Genomic DNA, 23,594 nt, shown 5'->3' on the forward strand with positions numbered 1-23,594 from the left:
CACCGGTATCTCAGGGAAAAATCTGAGCAGTAGATTTCTTGGTTAAGTTAATTTTAAATATTCAGGGACCACTTAACAAGTCCACACCCCTAAGCCCTTTATCACATTCCCAAAAATCCTCAACTGCCTGTAAAAAACCCCTAGACAACCCACAACTACGGGCTCCCTTGTCCCCTCCTGGCATGAGTCAGGAGCTCTGTCCTCTCACTTTATCTCTAAATAAAAGCCTCTGCCTGGCTCTCCCACCTTGAGTGTTTGCTAAGTTCATTCTTCAACTCTGTAAACAAGAACCTCAGCATCACCACCTGTCAGAGAGACAAGGTCGCACACGCACTTTAGAACCTGACCACCTATGTTGGTGCCCTCATTCCATCCCTTGCTAGCTGTGTACTCTGTTTTCTCATCTATAAAATGGGAACAGAAATGACAACTACCTCACAGTGTTATTTTGGGGAGCAAATGAATAAATAGCAGGAGTTTTCAATAAATATTAAGTATTACTTTTATTTTATTCCAGTATCTATTTATTGATAAAGGGCAAATTCTAAAATCAGGAATAAATATGGCACTGCCTAGAAAAAAAACGAGAGACACATTAGCAGGGTTTATCTTTACATGTGGAAATTGTGACAAATCTCATTTCCAACTCTCTTCTGAGGGTGTTGAACATCAAGAGGTAATGTCCATCACTCTCCAAGTGCACCTCCTGGACTGGCCCCACCCCCAAAAAAGGTGCACCTAATGTGGCTGGCCAATGACCAGGACACTAGCTGGGATGTGTTGTGCTGGTGGACAGGGTGAATGCAGAGCACAAGGAGCCCAGCCATGCCCCGTGGCCTCTCTCCCACCTCTGCAGCCCCAGCAGAGCAGGTCTCCCATGGTGACCACTCCTGGAAACACTGCTTTCTCAGACAGCTCTGCCATCTGCCCGGCTTTCGGCCACAGGAACCAGTAAGGCAGCAGGGTCTTCCCCAGGCTAGCAGTACAGGGCCCTGCCCACCCTCCTTTACCCTCCCACTTCTGGGTAACCACATGATGAGCACACCAGAGCCTCCTCCTCTCCCTGACCCCGATTTCCCCCTGAGCATATGGGGACTACGTGAGGTCGGCCGGCCGATGTGGCCGCCTTAGGTCCGGTGGGGAGGTTTATAGCAAGCTTTCCTACTCAATCAGCAACTCCCTGCCTGGGAGGAGAGTGAGACCATGCTCGGGGATCTATGACTGCTGGTCTTTAGGTGTATGTCCCCCTTGGTCAGACCCTGGAGAGAGGCAGAAAGGGCGGTGGTATGCAGACACCAACCCCCACCTGCCTCCTAACAAATTCATACTACTTTCTGATAGAAAAATGTGTATAATAAACTATGGCTTTTCAAAGAATAATGCTCATATTTTACATATATTATTTTATATATTATTACAGTCCTCTGCTGTATTGAACTTCCTATCAGTCATCTGAGTGATAATGCACACGTGAAGAATACCGAGAAAATGAAGCACTTGGGGAAACCCACACCATTTCTCCCCCAAACCAAATAACCATCAACCTCTTGTAAGGATTATCCTGTGCTAATTACACTGGATCTACACACACATACACCCCTCCGCACCCCTAGTTGTATCTATCTCAATATAAAACCCAAACCAGCTGCTGGAGTTAAGCTAACTACTACTGGAATGAACAGGGTCCTTAGAAACACGGGGCTTGGATGCTGATTTCATCACAATTCTATCTGCTTGGACTTTTTCCAGGAAGTTCAAAAACCATGAGCAGCTGTAGAAATCCAAGTCATCAGAAAAGCAAAGGCTGCTTGCTGCTCTCCTGCAAAGCAGATTCCCTAAAAGGGCCTCAGTATCTGCCCTCTCACAATACCAGCGGCAGCACCTTAATCTACGGTGAATCTTTAACAGTTCTCTCTCTTCTCTTTTGTTCCATTCATTTGGGAAACATGATCCCTTTTGCTCCAGACCAGGTACCAGATTTCTACCATCACCCATAATCATTTCAATTGTCTTTGACTTTCAAGAATCAAACAAAGCCTGATACACATTACCCATTTCTCTTTCCCCAAATATCCAAAAGGTCCTTTCTCATTTTCAACCCTGTATGGTGGCTCCTAAACTTGAGGCCAAGAGAATAATTAAAATACCATCACCCCTTCCCACAGGCAGAGTGAGAATTTTCACCCAAGACCCTGAGGCCAAAAGATGCTCATATTTTCCTAATACCTTGGATTTGAAAATGTTGTTCATTTCACTTTCAAACTAAGAATGTCTATCTGTCACTCAAGGGATGGATAAGAACAACCGAGAGAGACTATGTTCCACCTAAGGCAAGCCACAACTGCTTGGCTCCAGCACGTGAGGTTCGGGGCACCAGATCTGCCCAGTGTGCAAGAGAATTCAGAAATCCAGGTTTTTACATGACATCTCCCAATTTTCCAGTGTTGACAACTAATTCCCAAGGTCACACAGCCAACTGGTAGCAGAGCAAGAAATAGATCCAGGCCTCCTGGCCTCCCAAAGCCCATGAGACCTTGACTCCATGTATACCTGTGCATTTTATTTGACAGCTATTTTGTAAACAACTGCTATATTCAGGCATATATATTTTAATAGTAGATGGATGGGTGGATAGATGGATGGGTGGGCAGCCAGGTATGTATGAAGGAACTAAGGGAAAAAGCAAATTCACTGACCAAATTTAGAAAATACCTTTTTTAAAAACTGAGACAGAACGTTTAATCCTTAACTATCATTTTCCTTCCTAAAATAATTTGCAATTGACATGGAGTGGGGAATAGACCACACAGTCTGAAAGCAAATTGTAAGGCAAACAAACACAAAAATTCCATTTAAGCCAGAGCATCTTCCACCAAGAAAACCATGATGATGAAAGCACTGTAACTTGTAATCCACAGGTAAAGGGTCTTCTTGGATTGTTGAAGAACCTCTTTCCCCCTCTGCACTCATGGGAGCATGGGATATATTTCTGCAGCATTTTTATCAGGATAGGAATTAGTATAGCTAGGAAATGCCCACAACAGCAGAAGTAAAATTAGCCCTTACTTGTAAAATTTATCCTGGGAAATGCTGGTGGCTACTGCCTCCGCCAAGCAGAGTAACAGGCTTGCTCTGTCATCGCATAGCAAGCAAAATGCCACATCACCCCAGCCAAAGAAAACCACCGACACATCCACGTCTGCCTGCGTCAACCCCACTTGCCTCGTCCCAACCCCATCAAATTGCGTTCAAGTCATAGAACAGCACCGACTTTCTTTTGCCACTAGGCACTTAATTTCCTGAAAAATTTTTGAGTAGCTTAGAGATGTGGCATGTTTCAGCCAACATGAGCTGACAATTTTATTCAATTCAGTGATGCATCAGGGGAAACTGAGGCCCAGGGAGAGGAGGTGATTTGACCAATGTCACGTTGCATTTGGTTTCAAATTCAAGTCTAAGTTAATTGCTAGTCTGGGGCATTCTCTTGTTAAACCACACAACCTCCTTAAGTTAAAAGTTCTTTTACTCCACACCTACAAATGTCTCTTTATCTGGACCTTCCCTGACCACCTCTTTCCTGGGTTTGAGGAGGAAACACCTCACTGCCTGCCCATGGCTGACCTCATCTTATCCTTCTCTTTTACTCTTTGTTCCACCAACAAGCCCTCCCTCTCCTGGCCCATGATCTACACATTAAAGAAATGCCAAGTGTGTCACACATTGGTGGGGGGAGATTCCCCAACCTCAGCTTCCCCTCCAGCTACTGCCCTTCAAAGCCAAGCTCCTTGCATGAAGAGTACAGACATCAAGCTTACCACCTCCATCCCACTGCAGCCCAGTGTCCACTCTCAGCACCTCCACGATATCCTGGCAGAGGGCATGAGAAAGCCAAGCCACCACCCCCACGTCCCCAGTCAGCATCACCACTTGCATGAGGCAGGCTTTGCAACGAAACAAGATCAAAGAATCAGACTCCTGTCTCCCCGCATCCTGAGTCTGTTTTGCCCTCAGTCTCCCCCAGTGGCTCAAGCCCAAAACCTCTGACTCCTTTTGTTTCCCCCACCAGAATAGAAGCTCCATAAAGGCAGGAACCTTTGTCTGTGGCTATACACCTCGGCACCTAGCCCAGCACATGGTGGAAGTTCCCTATTTGTTGACTTGATCCATTTCCGCCCTGCAGTCATCATTTTGTTCGACCTGCTCGGGGAACCCAGTGACATCGCCAATGGAAAGCGGGTAGACACATCTAAAGGCCAGTGGAGAGATATGGGTTGGACAACTTGGCTTGAGAGACCATTGCTTTGGTACAAACTGTTAAAGTGTCATTGTAAGAGTTGTAGTTGGCCAGAGATTATACAGCGGATGGATTCGGTAGACAAAACTTAGAAAAACAGGCCAAAGTTTGCAGAACTCAAATACCTCCTCTGAGTCCTCAGGGTTCTGGCTGTTTGGATCAGTGTGAGCAGCTATTTAGACCCAAAAGAAGTGTCATCTTCTTTAGGCCACTTGAGAGTTTGCCTTTCCTGAGGGTTCAGACAATGGCATTTACTGGGAAGTCATCCTCATCTTTTTTCTCTATTTTGTAACTACAATGATACAAAAATTCAGTTCCCATCTCATGCCTCCAAAAATATTTCAGTGCAGCCTACCAGAAAAGTATAATATGACTCTCCCTTTTTTTTTAATTATTATTTCATTTTTTACCTTTTTTTTTTTAGCATGAGAAATCACCTCAAATTCTCCAGAGCCGCCATCTGCAAAATAATGAGAAGTGGCTAGGATCCAGCTGAGGGGTCCACAGCTGGGGCCAGGGGAACCCTCCTAGGCACCCCTAACAAACTCATTTGTTTGGTTCCAGGAGCAGGATATTCTAACTCCACTGACTTCCATAAAGGAGAGCGAACAACAGGACAACAAGGAAAAATGGAAAAACTGTTCCCAAGATTGTGACACAGGACCGCATTGGCATCTGACAATGCTGACTCATTCAGCGATGACATTTTGGGAATAGTATCCCCCACCTTCTCTTTCACACACACATACAGCAAAGGCATTCAAAAGAATAGAGCTAAAGAAAACTGTTCTCCACTCAACAGACACAGAGCTTTTTCATGGTCCATGAGCACCTTTCCCTTTTGACCATCCACATATTGACAGAGGAGCTCTTAAACTCATCTGTCGGCTGCACCTTAGCAGTCCCAGAGTTCACAGAGCCAGGAACGCAGGAAAACTCATAGAAGCAAAATACAGTTTGTCCCAATATGTGCTTCCATATATTATTAAGCACCGCACTAACTTCTCTTAATTCAGAAAAGTAAAAAAGGATGATCTCCATGAACCAATTTCTTTTCCTCTTTAAACCTGAGCACAAATACATGGACAATAACTTTTGCCCTCCATTCATCCTTACACTTTATGAGATTAATCTCTAGCATCTAGTTTTCTTTAGCCATTGCCCCCACTGAGAACCTGCACTCCATCACCCACCCTGTTTCCGCCCTCCACTATTTTGAATCTTAGTCCATCCTCCTCAGGGACTGTCTCCAGTGCCACCTTCCCTATGTGACGTCTCTCTCATCTCTTCCTCTCTCTGGGCTTCATTGTATCTTTTAATAGCAGATACAACTTCCTTCCCTTCTTTGGATGGGTCTCTTTTATATTGGTTTCTATGATCACAGCAATTTCCGTGCTAGACTAGATACTCGTGGCAAGACCTGGGGCCTACTGATTTCTATATCCATGAAACTTCTCAACAGAGGTCTCTGAATATTCATGGATCTATCAGTCAAGATGGACTGGACTCTTAGTAACAAAACTTGAACTCACATTGGCTTATACAAACTGCAGGAAATCCGGAGGGGGATCAGCCTCCAGGTAGGGCTCTGGGAGCGCTTCTCTGCCATTCTCTCAGCTCCCTTCTCCACCCTCCCTGTGTTGCCTTTGTCCTTAGGTTGGTTTTCCCCATGATTAATCATCACCACCTATTGCTCAGATGTTTACTCATGCTGGCACAGTACTACATATTTTGACACGAACTCCCTCATTTAATCCAACTGAATTTAAATTCTATTACATTTACTCCTATAGCAGTGAATTCACCCCTTAAACAGGTACTATTATTACACCTCCTTACAGGTTCAGAGAAGTGGTCCCAAGTGCCACAGCAGGAAACAGAACCCAGACAATCCACCTCCAAAGCTGGTGCTCTTAACCACTGTCCGAGAGAACCAGACAAGAACAGAGAGGGCCGGGCCCACTAAGGCCCCACTACCGATCTGCTCACAGAAACCTGGCACGGCAGCATATCAGATGCAAAGAGTGAAACTAGAGCTGCCAGAATTACAGTATAAGCACGGTGTAGAATGTCACTACATGTCCTACAGTAAGGGTAGGAAACACCTAATAGATATTAAGCAGGTGTTTAAGACTGGCACCAAGGGGAGACTTTTTCACTGAAGTTAATCAGAAGTACTGGGGTGAGATTTGGAAAGGCAATTCCCAGCATGGGCTTCCAAGTTGTTTAATGTAGAGCCCACACCTATGCTAACATCGCCTTGTGTACACAGGGCTGGACACCCCATGCTACAGTCAACCCTGACTCTGGGCACCAACTTTGGAGTTAGTCTGCCTGGGCTCGACTGCAGCTCTGTCACTTGCTAATTGTAACCTGGACAAGTGATTGCTCCTCTAACCTGGTCTTGCTCCCATGTAGAATGGTGATATTACTAACAGTACCTATGCCCAGCGTCACTGTGTGGACTAAATGAGATACTGTATGTGGGCCCATCAGTGGTGTCTGAAATATCATTATTTCATTTAGAGTATATGTAGGAAGTATTTTATGAACTATACTGGTCATTTTATTCTTTTTTTTTTCTGGTATAAAAGTTATTTATTTGTGGTGGGTTTTTTTTTTTAGTTTTAATTCTTTTTTTTTTTTTTTGAGAGGGCATCTCTCATATTTATTGATCAAGTGGTTGTTAACAACAATAAAATTCTGTATAGGGGACTCAATGCACAATCATTAATCAACCCCAAGCCCAACTCTCAACAGTCTCCAATCTTCTGAAGCATAACGAACAAGTTCTTACGTGGTGAACAAGTTCTTACATAGTGAATAAGTTCTTACATGGTGAACAGTACAAGGGCATTCATCACAGAAACACTCAGTTTTGATCACGCATTATGAACTATAAACAATCAGGTCAAATATGAATATTCGTTTGATTTTTATACTTGATTTATATGTGAACCCCACATTTCTCCCTTATTATTATTATTTTTTTTAATAAAATGCTGCAGTGGTAGGTAGATGCAAGATAAAGGTAGAAAACATAGTTTAGCGCTGTAAGAGGGCAAATATAGATGATCAGGTGTGTGCGTCATTTTTATTCTTATCAAGGGAACATAATGTGTTCAGGTGGGTGTGCTAAACGGGAAAGTGATTCATAGATTCACATGCCTGCCTGAGAAAAGCAGGAGCCCATACCTTCCCCAGCTCCCCCTCCCAACCCCTTCTGGGAGCCCATTGGGTACTGGGAGGCCACTATGCCCACTGTTCTATTCTGCTTCTACAGAAAAGAGAGTAAGCTCATGTCAATACTCTTCTCAGGAAGGTCAGCCGATGGGGCAAGAAGCTCCCTTCCCTAGTTCAAACTTCACGTTCCTGTGAACTTCCAACATGGAGTCAACTGTCCATCAAAAACAAGGTAGGTCACTGCTGTGTTCCTTAGTCACATTCAACATAAAAAAAAGAAATGGGTCCCTAGTGAGTTTCACAGGATGGTAAAAGGACAGAAAAGGTGTCTTACACTTCTTCAGAGTCTTCCTCAGCCCTTAGCATGTACCTGGGAACACAGTGGGTACCCAACCAGCCTTACTTGACAACATGCCAAAATATGTTGTTCCTTGTGCCATCACAAATGCCTTAAGCATAATTTAGTTTGGGTGTTAGATTTTATCTGCAATTACAAAGAAGCGGGACAGAATTATCTGAGATGAACTGGGAATTTTGGCACCCCAAGACAAACGTAGTGAACTAGAGGTCCCAAATGAGAACAAATATGTAGTTATCATGACACCCAACACTATGCAAATTTTCTCAGGGTAACTTATTCCTGAGGGTGGATAAAATCTACCACTTCTAGGACACTGAATATGTCTAGTGAATGTGGTATAGTCCGCCTACCAGTTCCCACACTACCGACATACACACCCTTTAGTCATCACCAAAACCCTGGCATATATGCCCTAGTTCTCAGCACAAACAGAAGAGCGGTGAGCTGAGGACACGTCTCACATTACCAAGAGCTCATTCATTTCATAACTATTAGGAACTACTTACTCCTAATACATGTACAATATTTCATATTAAATGACATTATCTAGACAGATCCCTAAATATCCTTAGGTGCCCTTGGGGTTCAAAGCACAGATAAGGAAGTGAAATGTGGACAATTCAGGTGATGTACATTTTTCTAGGGAAAATTTAAAAACTTCATTAGCTTTAAAAAGAGTACATGGCTCCCCAAAGTTAAAAGACAGAATTTTTTTTTATTTAAGAAGGCAAATTTTATTTATTTGCTACATTTCTAAATTTGAGCAATTTCTAAATTGGACCATCATGTGTTCTGTCCAACATTCCATCTCATATAGCTTCTTATTTCTCTGGTTTCAGGATTCCTTGGGAACTTTCACATTATTGCATATGGGTATTTCAGAAGGCTCACCCAAGGGACAAATCTGTGAATTTTAACTTTTTCCATTCCCTTTGAGATAATATGTGCTCAGGAGCCAATAGTTTTTAGAACTGAAGCTAACTGTTATAATTTAAAATAGAGATCAGATTATAACATGCCTCATTCTGAAAGTTTGAAAATCCTAACTAGCACCATAATCCCATCCTCTTTGCAGAAACAGTTCTCCAATGTGCCTAAGAGAGTTGTGAAAGTGGAGGATTTTTGGAGTTCCATAGGAAATGCAATCTGACATTATACAAAGGAGGACCAAGTGGTCCACCAAGACAAGACGGTATGAATCAATCCTGGTGTCAGTCGATGCCAATTCTGGGATTCCTCCAGTGTGCATGATCCAAGGTGGGACTGTTAAGGCAGGTGAAAGTCAGGCGATTCCAAAGAGGAAGTAGTAGTGAACTTTCTTTGGTCTTGGTCTTCTTAATAACCAAAATAAGGAAAGCTCCCAGTTATGTTGCACAAATGTAGTTCCCAGCATGACTGTCCTTTGCACCTCACCAACTTACCTACATGTCCCCGTTAGAGTTCTACCCATCAGGCCTTGTTCAGAGTACCGCTGAGGAGCCCTGCATCTCACGACTCCCTTGACCACAGCTGATTGGGTCTAGAACAGACTCTGGACTCTGGGCCAATAACATTCTTGGTTCTCAGAATTTGAAATTGAATCAGAGCAACCCTAGGCAGTCTCCATGGAGGACCTGAACGGAAAAGATGCGTCTATTTTCTGGGAGTGGCCACTTTTACACAAACAGCATATAAAAAAAGATATCAAGAGAGAAAATAAGAGAGAGATGACAGAGAAAGAGAGACTGACTTTGTCCTTACTCTTGATTATTTCCCGGCAAAGTTGATTCCAGCCCCTTGGCTGCCCTACCTGCCCTTAGGGCTTGGGAGGAACTCACATGTTCAGGGAAATGCCCTTTTTTCCGCCTTCACCATGCTTAATAGGCCTCTGTTACTTGCAACTGACGGCATTCTCCCTTAAACAAATGAATTGGCAAATAAGAGAGCGGGATTCTCCAAAAGGACAAAGAAGAGGTTTCACAGGGGAGAATTGCTGGGGGAGGTGGAAATTCAGAATGCCGGGACCCAAAGGGGCATCTGACTTTGAGACCCAAGATTTGAAACAATCCAAAAGAAAATCCTGAATCAGTGTGACCACCCCCAATGAGGTCAGAAACCACCTAAAGAAGAGGCTGAGAGGTCCTAGTTGAAGGCAGCCAGGAGGCCGTGCATGAACCCTGAAGTTCCTGTAAATGGCAGCAAGTTTAGGAAGAATTCTAACTCGGTGAATGAGACCATCCTCATTAGAATCCGATCATCCTTAACAAACAGCTCCCCATCCCTGAAGCCCTGCATCTGTGGATCCAGTGAATGGGTCAAAAGTCATAACCGCCCGAAAGGATCCGCCAGCCCTTTAATGAGCCTCCTGGGGGATAATCTCTCATTCCTCTACCACTAAAGGTCCTAATTCTCCAGCCAGTCCTAGAGTTGCTTCCTCCCATCCTTTTGGACGGGTTTCCACGACAAGAGTGTCCCTTTGGCATTCTCCCCTCTCATTTAATTTACGTGACAAGAATGCATTTGCTCCTTCCTGCTTACCCTCTCCTTTCCTCATTCCTGGTTCCGGTCCTTTCTGTACACCAACCAGCACACCCCTCTACTTCCACCCTAGATTATGGCTCCCATTGCAGCACCAAATTCCCCAGCTTTCAAGCAGATCTGTTGTTTTCCTCTTCAAGACAGCAGAAAGAACACAGTTTTGGAGTCTAGCATACCTGAGATTCAAATCCCAGTCTACCTAATGATGAGACCTCAGGCAGGCCAGTTAATCTCTCTGTCCCTTGTTTCTCATCTATAAAACACAGATGCCACATGTCTTTCAGGGCAACTAGTAAACTTCTGCTACAAAGGAGCTTAAAAATGTTTATTGCCTCTCCCTTCCAAGATCCATGTCAGATACAGACAAAAAAACACCCGAAGTCAGTGAAGGTGTAATGAAATGATAGTTTCAGAAATAGGTTTCATTTCCTTAAAGGGCTGTCCACTTTCTTATAAGATTAGTCTCTATTTCCCTTATATCTACCTCTAAAAGAATTCAAGGTGTTTGAAGATTCATTAGTAGTCTGGGTCAAGATATTAAAAAAAAAAAAACATCATTCACAATTCATGCTTTCCCACACAATGATGAATCAGGTTTGACTTTTTCTTTCAATATTTTTATATAAATACATACACTTTGATCATCACTTCACAAAGTGAAAGAATTGGATGCAAAGTATTTTTTTAAAAAAATGAAGACACAGTAACCGTCCAAGGAATTCAGGGTTTCTCAACCTTGGACCTTTTGACAGGAAATGTAGGGCTAGATGCCAGTAGCATACCTCACCCAGTTCCCACAACCAAAAGCGTCTCCAGACATTGCCAAATGTCCCTGGGGAGGCAACTTGGTCCCTGATTGAGAACCACTCAGCTGTTACCTTCATCAATGTACACAGCCAAACCAAACAGTACTAGCCCAGCCATGGGTCTATACGACGGGGAGCAGCAGCCTCAGACTTTACTTTTCTCCAGAATGTTCCCACTGAAAAACAAAATGGCCACACATCGCTTCCAAAATACATGCAGATGCTGGCTTCACCGAGGAACAGAGAAGAAATTGCACTTGCCAGAATTCTGTTTGTCAAGCTGCCCTAGCTCTTGGCTGCATGCCCACCCCCTGCCTAAACCTTACTTCCCAAACTTTTGAAAATGCTTTCCACAGCTTTCAGAACCTGACCTTTAGAGCAGCTTTGTGTGTGTGTGTGTGAAACAGATTTACAATTTTCTATATTCTCTGCAAAGCCAAACCATTTACTGAGTCTAAATGCCAACTGGGGGTGGTGGGCATTTGCACACAGATGTCAGTGGACTCCAAACACCACCACAAGAACTCCACCTGCAACTAATTATAGAAACTGAAATTGCATGCTGGCCAGAAGAGGCCAGGTTCAGAACTCACCCCATCTGCTTTGGCAGATAAAATCACCCGGTTACTTTTATGCTGTCAACATAGACTTGCTTCTTAAAATCCTGGGAGGCTGTTGTCTATAGGGAATTTTATTAGGCAGTGAACAGTGTGGGGGCAGCCACTCCCACTGCCTTCCCCTTCCTGAGCTTGGTTTCAGTAAGTGCCTTTGGCACAAGTTAAGACTAAAATAATCTATTCACTGAAATATTGGTTAATTGCATGCCGTGCGATCCCATTGCCAAAATAAAGTGATCCAAAGAGAAAATGGAAGATGGAAGTCATTTAGCTCTCCCAAGGTCTAGCAGAGAAGAATGTTTATTTTCTTCCCATTAGCCAAGTCTTTCAAAAGAAAACCTGGGAATCAAAATCTGTAAGGCTACTAATGCAGGGCATATGGCTGATCCTAGGGCTGACTGCAAGAGATTACTGAGGCAAAAACCAGCTGACATCTGTGACGAAAATGTATAGTACACTTCAGCTCATTCTCCTACATTCTGTCAAACAAAGAAATCAACTGTTGGCCCCATGCCATCCCTTCCATCCTCAGAACCAAAGGAAGTTTTTCACCTACCCATGAAAGGCATTTAAAATTGTGGTTTCAGCCTCAGCAGGTCATTGCCTAAGTCTGGACCAATGCTTTTCCACCCTTCTGGGAAGGAAGACAGAAGCTACAGTCCTTGAAGAGCTAAGGAAGACTATTTTAAGATGAGGAAGGTAGACTTTTTTGCTTTTGTCCTTCTAAGATTCAGCATTCCAAATTCTGTTATGGTGCTATATTACTTTTTATGACTCAGTTCTAAATCTACTTGGGAAAAAACACACGCACTCACACTTCAAATCAGAATTAAAATGAAAAATATTATATATACATGACCTATGGTTGACTTCTTAATTTCTCAGGTCTCTTGATGTGACTTACACACTCTTCAAACATTTGGAGGAAGACAGTGGCTAAGAACCACTCCAGTCAGCACAGTGAACAGCTGCTTTTGTTCTAAAACATCCCTTTGCCCTTCATCTCAGTGCCTTTAGAGAACTGTCCCCGGTGCCTGCAGTTTTAACAGGGTCACCAGTCACAGCAACCCCTCCTCATATGCCTGTCCCCCCGCCACACATACTACACACCAAGTCCTGGACGGTGGGGGGACTAAGGCAGGGCCGAAGGCTTTCCATAAATTTTCCAAATGCCAAGTGAAGACATAGGGATCTCTTAACCCTTCATTTGAGACCCTGGGGTACTAGCAGCCAAGACCACATGACACAGAACATGCGGCTTATACTTGGATAGAGGCAGACAGCAAAACCAGGAATGAAGCGACAGGGAGAAGTGAATTCCTCCTACCACTTGGCCCTGTATCTAGTCATCCCCAACTCCACACCTGAGCCTTCTTCTGCAATTTCATGCCAGCAACTAATAAATTCCCCATTTTTGCTTCCCCAGGCTGTGAGGAGCACATGTGTCACTACTGCGGCATGTTGCCCAATACAATTAGTAAGGAGGTTTCTTCATTCTAATGTGTCAGGTCCTTTCAGATCTCATTTTCCTGCACTGAAGTGCACCTCTTTTTATGGTTATCCTGACTGGTAATTATTATAAATAATGGCTATCAACTAATGATTTTCTGTTTCATCAGTTAGAAAGGTATTGAGCTGTGTGTAATAGAATATCCCACCAACAGTGACTTAAACAACTGGGGGCTTATTTTCTCACATGACTAACAGCCCGGGGGCAGGCCATCGCTGTCGCTGGTGCCGCTGCTCAGAGAGGGCAGGACATACATTGCTGTGCTTGTCTTAGCCTTTCTGTCGTGGTTACTCTAGGGCTGACACAGCTCCAGACAGCAAATCAACACTCAAGACATGAAGAAGCGGGAGGGAGCATTGCTGGGGATGTTTAATTTTTATCAGGAAAACAAAAATATCTCCCAGATTTCCATTCGGGTGTCATTGCCGGATTCCTGAGGGAGAAGAGGAGTAGCCTGAAGCTGAGGGGTACTGAAGGGAGCTTTGAAACTGCCCATCCACCCACCCTCACGGGCCTCAAGTCTGAGGTCTCAGTTCCAAGGCTGCTCCTCAAGCAGCCTTTCCCAAAGTAGGACCCTTATACACTTAGTTCTAGAATAATTATAGTTCGAAACAGATGGGATTGTTTTAAATACATATATTCTCGCCACTCCTCTGCTTTATCAGGGGGCAGATTACCCTGACCCCACCGGCTTTGGCCTGGCCACATACCATAGTTCAGGCAACAGAATGTCAGTGGACCTGATGTGAGCAGTGGCTTCAGAAGTGTGTGTGAGGTTTGGCTGGACACTTGACATCTGTGAGAAGATGGAGCCCCGAACAGCTGCTGTTCCAAGGAGAATGTGGAGACGTGTGGGGCACACTTGAGCCCAGCTTTCAGCCTACAGCCTGAAGCTCAGAGTCCAGCCCTCCCCAGCTAAGTCCCACCAACCTGCAGATCTGAGAGGGACAGGTAAGGGCTTGTCTTTCTAAGTCACTAAGTTTTGGGATGGCTTGTGATACAACATTACTGCAGCCATAGCTGCCTAAAAAAGAGTTTATGATGAAGTTTCATAGTCAAGAAAGTTTGGGAAATTGCTAGGTAAGACAAATTTTAATAAATATTTTTTAACTGCAAGAGTTAGAGCATTTCACACGCCGACAATTAATCCATTTGCTAAGGCTGCCGTAACAGAGCACCACAAAGGGGGCTGCTGAAACACCAGAAATTTATTGTCACACAGTTCTGGAGGCTGGAAGCTTGAGACCAAAAGGCATCTGGTTGCTTCCCTCTGAGGACTACAGGCAAGGATCTGTTCAGGCCTCTCTCTGGCTTGTGGATGGTCATCTTCACCCCGTCTCTTTACAGGGCCCTCCCTCTGTGCACATCTACCTCCTGTCCAAATTTCCCCTCTGGGTAAAGCCATTAGTCTGTGGGATTACAGCCCACCCTAATGACCTCCTTTTAACTTGATTACCTCTGCAAAGGCCCTATCTCCAAACAAAGTCACATTCTGAGGTCTTGGAGGCTAAGACAGTTCAGGCAAAGAGTCTTTTCACTGTGGTGGAGACACAATTCAACCCATAATATATGCATTATGAATTTCAAGGACAGGAGTATCTAATGTGTCAGATCTCAAGTTTATTGGACCAGAAAAGTCCCTTTGGAAAGTCTCATTTCCTGGCTCTACATTGGAAAACAGGCTTGGAGGGACCCATGGATCTCAGACGTGGAGTACAGAAGGAATGGAGCCTGAAAGAAGGCACAGGGATAAGACAGGTCCTTCTGGGTAGCGAATATATTTAGTCCCGCCCACAAACCTGATGGGATTCAACACTCCAGGGCTGAGCCACTGATGTCACAAACCTCCTCTCAAGGTGCCTGCAGCTGCATTTAACCTTTGCGGGACATCCCTTCATAAAGCAGCTGCCTTACTGCCCTCTCAATAGGACACAGAATTAATTCTGTCGCCCACTTCCAAACTAGTACAACTCTTCATAACTGGACACTCACAGTGGAATAAGTATTTTAGGACATAGCTGAGTGACCCCTGTTAAAATGGCCCTGCAGTTATACAAATAAAATAAAAGTGATAATAATAACTTAAGGGAAATGTGACCCACTTCAACCTTTTCAAGTTATAGGCTCAGAATGAGAATCAATATATCGTATGTTAAAACTAGCTCAAAACCTCATCAAAAGACTGTATTAGTATTGATTTAGAGTAGATTATTTCCTATTGTGTTAAGCCAGAAATAGAAATTATCATATAACCATTGCTTAAAAGCCAGAACATTCACCAGACAGGTTTACTTACACTTCTTAGCTTACATTTCCTAATGACCTTGTCCCATTTCTGCATACACAAGATGGGTAAATATTAGATCTAGTACAATCTCCCAGTGTGCGATGCTATTTATATTCATGCAGATCCTTGGCTAGTCATGCACAGCTTAGGTAAATGCCTAAAAACTGCTTTATGTACATCACATTTGGAAAAAAGATAATCCATTAAAAATACAAGTTGATAACTGCATGCAACATACAGGAATATGAAAAGTCCATAATTTATATGCACCAAACTACAAGCAATGAGTCCTTATGTACTTTCTGAGAATTTATTCTCTACCATGTTTTCTCTGATCTCCATCACACAGGTTAATGAAATGGAGCTGTAAAGAAAAGGCAACCATATCATCTTTTAGAGAAAACTAGTCACTTTCCTTCCCTGTAGGTGCTCTAACATCCTGCCCCAAAACCACAGGCCATAAATAAGGGGGCTGCCTCAGGTGGCAGCTGAACATCTATTCTGGTTTCCTGCTCACCTATCCCCAAATCCGTCTACAGGTGTGACACTGAAAGCATGGACAGTGGATTCACATCATTCCAGAGAGTTGGCTCTCTATAATACTTCACCCCATCCTTCCTCCATTCAGAAAGTACATCATGAAGCAAAAGGCACAAACGATCACATAAGGATTATTCTGCATCCATGCGCTCTGGCTTCCGCACACAAGCCAATGCTTCCAAACTGCAACTCTTGGCAGTTCCAAATATATTTCTGTTCACACAGATCTGCATTGCTCAGAGGTAGGGTCTTGCAGAGAACCTGAGAAGTGGGAGTGGGAAGGGGAATCTGGGGTGAAATAGAAACTGAGTATCTACCTTTTGCACAGAAGATATTTGGTCATAGCCACCTACCCACTGGCTCCACAGTTCCAAATAGCCCTATACTTCCTGGAACACAGGGAGGATGTCAACATCCTCTCTTAGATCTGCAGCTGCGTTCAGCTCCCTTGGACAGAAGCACTAGGACTTCAAAATACCCTGCATAGGAATGGCTGCATGGTTTCCTTCTGTAACAGTGCATAGAAGGGTGAAGGTCTATGCTAGTGAGCATTAAATTCACAGAACTATGAATTTCATATACAAGAACACTTAGGTGTCCTCACTGCCACCCTATAATGGACCTGCTTCCCATTTCTATTTATCTAATACAATTCAAATTGTTTTAGAGCTTCTGAATTTAGGGAAACTCTAATAATTCAAATATCCCCTGGTAGAACTACATTTGTAGATGCTGATTGTTGTGGATAAGAAACTACAATCAAGTGTCCCTTATCTCTGTGACATTCTTTTCTTCCATATAGAAAAAGGTTATGTGGCTCTTCCTTCAAAGGGGAATTAATATAAGTTATGGTAAATGGTAGAAACCCTGAACAGCATAAAAACTGCTTCTGGGGTATCACAATTCTTCCAAGTGGTAAAGATACCTCAAGACAAATGCTGGGCATAGAAGCCACAGGGCATAAATATCCAAAGAAGTAAAAAACTAACCTTTTCAAACAATAAGGCTTCTCTCTCACTTACCAACTTTACATTTCCCTGTATGGCCCCAGAAGATGACTGGTTAGCCAGAGATGGGTAAGATTCCTCAAGGGAGGTACAACCTAAGACAGGCACAGTCACAGGGGGGCCATCAGGTGAGAAATTGGGGATCAACAGAGGTGAGGCTTAGAACCTCTCCCCCCCTGTTCTGAGAGAAATCTTCTGCATCCATGGATGTTTTATTGCCCTTGTCTACCTTGGATTAACACATAGTCTACAGGCACACACCTGATCATCTACATCTGCTCTCTTACAACACTAAACTATGTTTTCTACCTTTATCTTGCATCTACCTACCACTTCAGCATTTTATTAAAAATAATAATAATAAAGAGAGAAATGTGTTATCCACATATAAATCAAGTATAAAAATCAAACGAATATTCATATTTGAACTGACTGTTTATAGTTCATAATGCATGATCAAAACCGAAAGTTTCTGTGATGACTGCCCTTGTACTGTTCACCATGTAACTTATTCACTATGTAAGAATTTGTTCTCCATGTAAGAACCTGTTCGTTATGCTTCAGAAGATTAGAGACTGACGAAAATTAGGCTTGGGGTGGATTAATGATTATACATTGAGCATTGAGTCCCCTATACAGAATTTTATTGTTGTTAACAACCATTTGATCAATAAATAGGAGAGATGCCCTCACCAAAAAAAAAAAAAAGTACACACTTCCAATTGTAAAATAAATAAGTAACCGGGATGTAATGTATAGCATAAGGAATATAGTCAAAATATTGTAACAACTTGGTATGGTGATAGCTGGTACCTAGAATTATCATGTATATAAATGTTGAATCACTGTGTTGTACACCTGAAACTAATGTAATACTGTGTCTCAACTACCCTTCAATAAAAAATAATTATCTAAAAAAAAAAAAAATAACAGTATGTGCTGCATACTTACTGACTGAATAAATGGGTACCCCTGATGCCATCTTGACAGAGGGGTGACAAAGTAAAACAAGGTTTAAGATGTCTTCAAGAGAAAAAAAAAAAACTACTTCTGGGGAAAAGAATTTCCTAATTAAGAATAGAAATCCTAATTAGACATGATCACATTCTTAATCATTCTACCAAAACCAGTCTTTTTTTCCATCTTTCATCTACCATATATGAAGTATGATCTTCCTATTATACTCCAAGTCTATCCACAGCTCAGTGGTCCTTTAAAGAGGTAGGGCACATAAATTAAAGATCTTGGAGGTTGGCATAAAATAGACCAGAGCCTTAGAGCCCCGCTCTGTCACTTACCAGCTGTGTGAACTTGAGCAAGCTGCTTGTTCTCTCTACATTGTTTTTCATCTATAAAGTGAGAAAAAGTCTAGCACCTACCTCAGATGATTGATGCCAGCTAAATAAGATAATGTACATAGGAGCTCTAAGCACAATGCCTAGCACATAAAAGGTCCCCAACAGATGTCTACTGGTAGCAGTAGCAGGGGTAATAGAAATAGCATCAGCACAAGTCTGGGTGGTTCCCCAAACTGCATTTCATCTTGCTCCATTTTCTGACAAACATAAAACCCACTAGAAGAAATTTCCAGTGCTGCCTCCTATCCTTCCTGGGAAAAAGACTGTACTTCCCACTCCCTTGCAGCTGCTCCACCTCCAGTTCAAGGAACTGAGGAGACACCATGCCATCTCCAGGCACCGTCCTCCTCTGCTGAAGCAACCCGTGAATGTGCCAAGATACAGAAAGTCTGGATCCTGAGTCACTGCCTGGAGGAGAGCGGGCTGGAGAGTCATGTGACCTGCTTTCCTCCTTCAGGCGAGGAAAAAATAGGTCTCTGATGTATTTGCTGATTACTGCAGAAGTTTGGTGATTACCTATCCTAACCACAAGTACCATACACCCTTAAAAGAAGGGACACTTCAATTTTTAAAAAATAACATGCTTCTTACTTCACTGATGGACAGTGACTGCAGTGGGGTGGCGGGGGGGGACTTGATAATATGCGTGAGTATTGTAACTACAATGCTGCTCATGTGAAACCTTCAAAAGACTATATGTCAATGATACCTTAATAATAGAAAAAAACATGATTTTTGTCAATCTTTATATTCTTTACTTTTTAATGCTACCTCACATTGCAAGTAAATTGACTTTTCAAACTCTCCATGCGTCTTCTTTCTTTTATAATTTCAACCGAAAAAAGAAAACGATGATATTTTACTTATATTTAACATGCAGATGACACTGGGGTTTTCACTGGGTCCCCCACAGCACAGGAGCCTGTGATCATAGGTTCCAGAACAAGGAAGGGGTTACAGGAGCACCCTCAAATATTCCCTTGATCCCTGCTTCAGGCAACACAGGACAGTTAAGTGGCATTATGGACAGTACCTAGTTTAAACTGAACTAACCCTTCCACAATAGACAAGGGGGTTAAAAGTTTTTACTAAGAGCCAAAAAACCATTTGTGTTATTAAAATTTACCTGATACATTACTTATTTCACTTTGTCTCTTCCATATTTAATTCTTTGTGAATGTCATGGAAAACACATAATATCTTGGCACTTGGCACATTGCATAATCTATAAATAAACATTCATGTAAAAACGAAAATTTGACAATAGAAGCATAAAACAAAAGTGATTTTGAATTTTAAAGAATGCCTTCCAAACTTTTTTGCCACTACTTGGATCATTCCTAAACTGTTTTATCTATTTTCCAAAACAACTAAAAAGGAAAAAAAAAAAAAAACAGTACAGAAGTGGGGAAATACACACAGCAGTAACAGGTTCACAAAGACATCATGAATCAGCAGAGTCGGAAAAAAGCAGAAATGATAGTGAAGAAAATTACTTTGATTTAGGACTGAAAAACAAAACTTTCTGTTCCAACTGAAAATCACATTCCCGTCTCTGAAAACCAATAAAGGCTCTGTCAGATAATCAAAGGGATAAGGCGATGTTTTCCACACATAGGAGAAGCACGCGCAGATTCTCATACAGATCAGAAATGCTTCTAAGGCCACAGGACTCCAAATGGGTGGCAGCTAAGGAAACAGATAAGAGGGTCAGCAGCTGACCCCCAGGAAGGCAGGGCATTTTGGTAGGCCAGTAACAAGGCCACTTATTGGAGAGTCCCTAGTTTGGCCAAGTTAGAATCATCTCAAATTTCTGCATTAAGTTAAATGACGTCTGGGAATTTTTTTCAGCCAAGGGGCACAGCACCCTCTACTCCCCACCCCTTAACATTTATCTCAGTGCTAATCAGAGGTGAAGCAGGGATTTAAGCCCTGGCACGCTGGACTCCAAAGCCGTTAGGTAAACAGCAACATATAAATGAGCCTCCCAGAACAGACTGGATTTGAAGACAGAGACTGGCTGGGACTGAAAGGCCAGACAGGGAGAAGGGCTACTGAGAGCGTCAGTGGTGGAACAGAACAGAGAGAGCAAAGGAGCAGTGGGACACCTGAGTGGGTGCTGCAAGGACCAAGTGGAGGGCAGGCAGCGCCTGAGATGTGGAAGCGGTGTGAGACGCTAGAAAGGCTGGCTAAGGCCTCCCAGAAGAAGGCGCCGTAGGCTCAGCCAAAGAGGTAGACTTCCAGAGGCAACGACAACTGTTGAGGGCTTTCAAGCAGGGGAATGGTGCAACTCCAGGCAGACACTGGGAAAACCAAATCCTGCTTTGACATGGAAGGTGGATCAAAGAAGAGTAATACGGTACCTTGCACATAGTAGATGCTTAATGAACATTGAATGAATATAGGCAGAAAGACTAGGTTCAAATGTATTGTGTTCCTCTAGCATGAGCTCAAACCCATTCTACTCAATTCCACTTAATATTGTTTGGTTTGCTATTTAGAGAACAAACTCCAACAAGAGAATAATGGTGGTGGTGCTTCACAAAGAAAAAAAAAAATCAATTCACCAGTCAAATGTAGCTCTCTAAATGCTGCCATCAAAGGGTCTACTCTCGCAAAAATTAACATTTCCCTCTTCCGTTCAGAGGGAAGTAGTCTGAGCCGCTGTTGTGACTGCTGAAAGAGAAAACAAGATGGGTCAAGTATACAAGTTCGGCAATAAGGAGGGATTCCTCTCCTCTGCAACAGTGTGACAAGGTTATTGGAAAATAAGGAGGTCACAAGCTGTCACCTTCTAGTTCCTATGCCCTCTTGTAGTCTCCAGGTCAAACACATCCTAATCACTAACTTTCTTAATGATGCCAGACTTTGGTGGGCACAGGCTGTGGCACCATCTGCAGAGCATCAACTGCTCAGCGAGAAGCCAAGGCTGAAAAACACTGCGATGAGTCATACCCACCTGATTCTCCTCGTGGGAAACCCTCATCTGCTCCTTGAGGACAGACATCCGGGCTGCCTCCTCTTTCCTCAAGACTCTCTCCTTCTTGAGCTCCGGACTCCAGAAGGTCTTGATGCTATTCATGGACGATCCCAACTTGCTGTCCTTAATATCCAGCTCTTTCCGGAGGAGGTCGTTCTCTCTCTGAAGTTCCTTGAGCTGGGCTTGAAGGTCTAACATGGTGCTGTCCCTGACCTGCCTCAACATGGAGGGGACCTGGTGGTGGTGGTGGTGGGATGAGCCGGACAGACCGGGTTGATCTGTGTATGAAAGGACATCTGTGTGGGAAAGTCCGGCAGAAGCGATGTTCGGGCTGCTCCCCATGGCTGTGACCCGGCCCCCATACACAGCTCGATTTGTGGCCCTCCCTAGAGTCATGGTGCCCTTTGGGTAAGTCGTCGAAGCCACCCCCTCGTGATCACTCAGGTACATGGGCCCAGACGTGGCGTAGGCTGCGTTGAGGGACTGGATGTTCTCCATGGACAGGGTCTTGCCTGTTCCTCCACCTCCCCCACTACTTGTTCTTCGGTGGCCCAAACGAGGAGACCTTGGCAAACGAGGAGATCTGGAAGGGCTACCTTCCAGATTGGTGATCGTTCTCGCACTTCCATACATTTTCCTTCTTTTATGAGGTACTACAGAGGAGAAAGAATGCTATACTAAGTCAGAGGTTAAGCCAATTTTTCCACCGTTGGCCAGACTTTTCACTGCATTCTTTTCACAGTCTGTACCAGAAAACGACTCCAATCAGAGATCTGAAAAATGAGAAAAAAAATAATCAAAAACAAACTCTTCTAAAAAAAAAAACTTCTTCTGACTATAAATGCATTATATTTTTAAAAAATATATGAACAGGTGACAGATAAATGATGATAGATAGATAGATAGATAGATAGATAGATAGATAGATAGATAGATAGATAGATAGATAAAAGATACTCACATCCATGTTCACTTAAAGAGAAAAAGAACCCCAAACTTTACTTACTACATGTAAACATTTTGCAAAAAAAGAAGCTCCTTTTACCTCTACGTTTTGGTTTTTGCTAAGTGACAGTTGGGACCTCCAGAAATTTCACCAAAGAATTCCTCATTGTAGAGACAGGCTATAAAACACTCCATCCTAGGGCTATGACCCCAATACACAAGCAGCTTGACAGTGACCGAGAAGCCGTTGCTTCCTAGGATGCCAAATAATAGTCAAGCATGTTGTTACCTCCCCCTTCTGTACCTAATACAGGTATCACTAATCCATCACAGTCGTCTTCTCCACTAAGTTCAGAACTCTTCTCAGCTCAACACTCCAGATGGGTTACCACCCATCAGTCAGCACTGACACGAGTTGGAACCTATTGGCCACCTTGGAGTTCGAAGAAAAAGAAGTGGCTCAGCCAACAAGACCCCCACACATACAGCCAGAGCCTAAATGCTATCAGCAGAGAAAATGGCAGTATTGTCTCTTCCCCTTTTTACACACATTTTTCAGGCTGGACTTTGGGGTCTTCCTTTCCATTTTGGTCGACCTAAATATTCGTATGAACCACTCTACACCTGTACAGAAATGGCACAGGGGAATAATACCCCATGTTAGAGTTCCTGGTCCCTTAACCCCCTAGAGAAAAGAACTAGGAGCTCCCTGCCATGGTTATTCAAGGACTATGGGGCAGATTTTATGTAGCTGGGGCTACAGGGTTGTGATTACCCCTTCAGTGTCAGGACCCAGATGGCCTTAATGGAGTGCATCATGGTCTCCTGCTCTTCCTGTAAGGTTAAGTTTCGAGCACTTGCTCTTCAGCTTTTAGAAACTTAGACAACAGATTTTGGAAAGTGGCAAACCAAGGTTCAAATCTCCATTGAACAATGACTAGCTGAGTGAGCTTACGCAAACTATTTAACTTCCTTTTTCCAAGCAATAAAGTATGAGTCTAACCCATAGTATCATGAGAATTAAGTATAGTGATGTTTTTAAGCCCCCCTACTCACCTCCCCACCTTTCTGCCTAGCATAGAACAGCCAATTAATAGTTTTCATTGTAGGGTCAAGAGATACATACATTAATGGCATTATATAGGGCATCTTTCATTTTTACCTATCATGCCTTTCCCCTGCCCCTGAC

General features: G+C 43.2%; 1 protein-coding gene across 10 annotated transcripts in view; it reads right to left on the reverse strand.

Annotated features, from left to right (window-relative positions):
- ERC2 (ELKS/RAB6-interacting/CAST family member 2) overlaps positions 1-23,594 on the reverse strand; it is a 784,869-nt gene that overhangs the window by 733,667 nt on the left and 27,608 nt on the right. For all 10 annotated transcript variants that reach the window (XR_012128892.1, XR_012128896.1, XR_012128894.1 and 7 more), the window contains exon 2: positions 21,440-22,233. Coding sequence is in view for 3 of the 10 variants with exons in the window: in XM_073230735.1 (XP_073086836.1) it covers positions 21,440-22,093 (654 nt within the window). In the remaining 7 variants the exon portion in view is untranslated. The remainder of the gene's footprint in view (positions 1-21,439; positions 22,234-23,594) is intronic.

This window comes from Manis javanica, chromosome 3 (genome assembly GCF_040802235.1).
Source record: "Manis javanica isolate MJ-LG chromosome 3, MJ_LKY, whole genome shotgun sequence".
Lineage (NCBI taxonomy): Eukaryota > Metazoa > Chordata > Mammalia > Pholidota > Manidae > Manis > Manis javanica.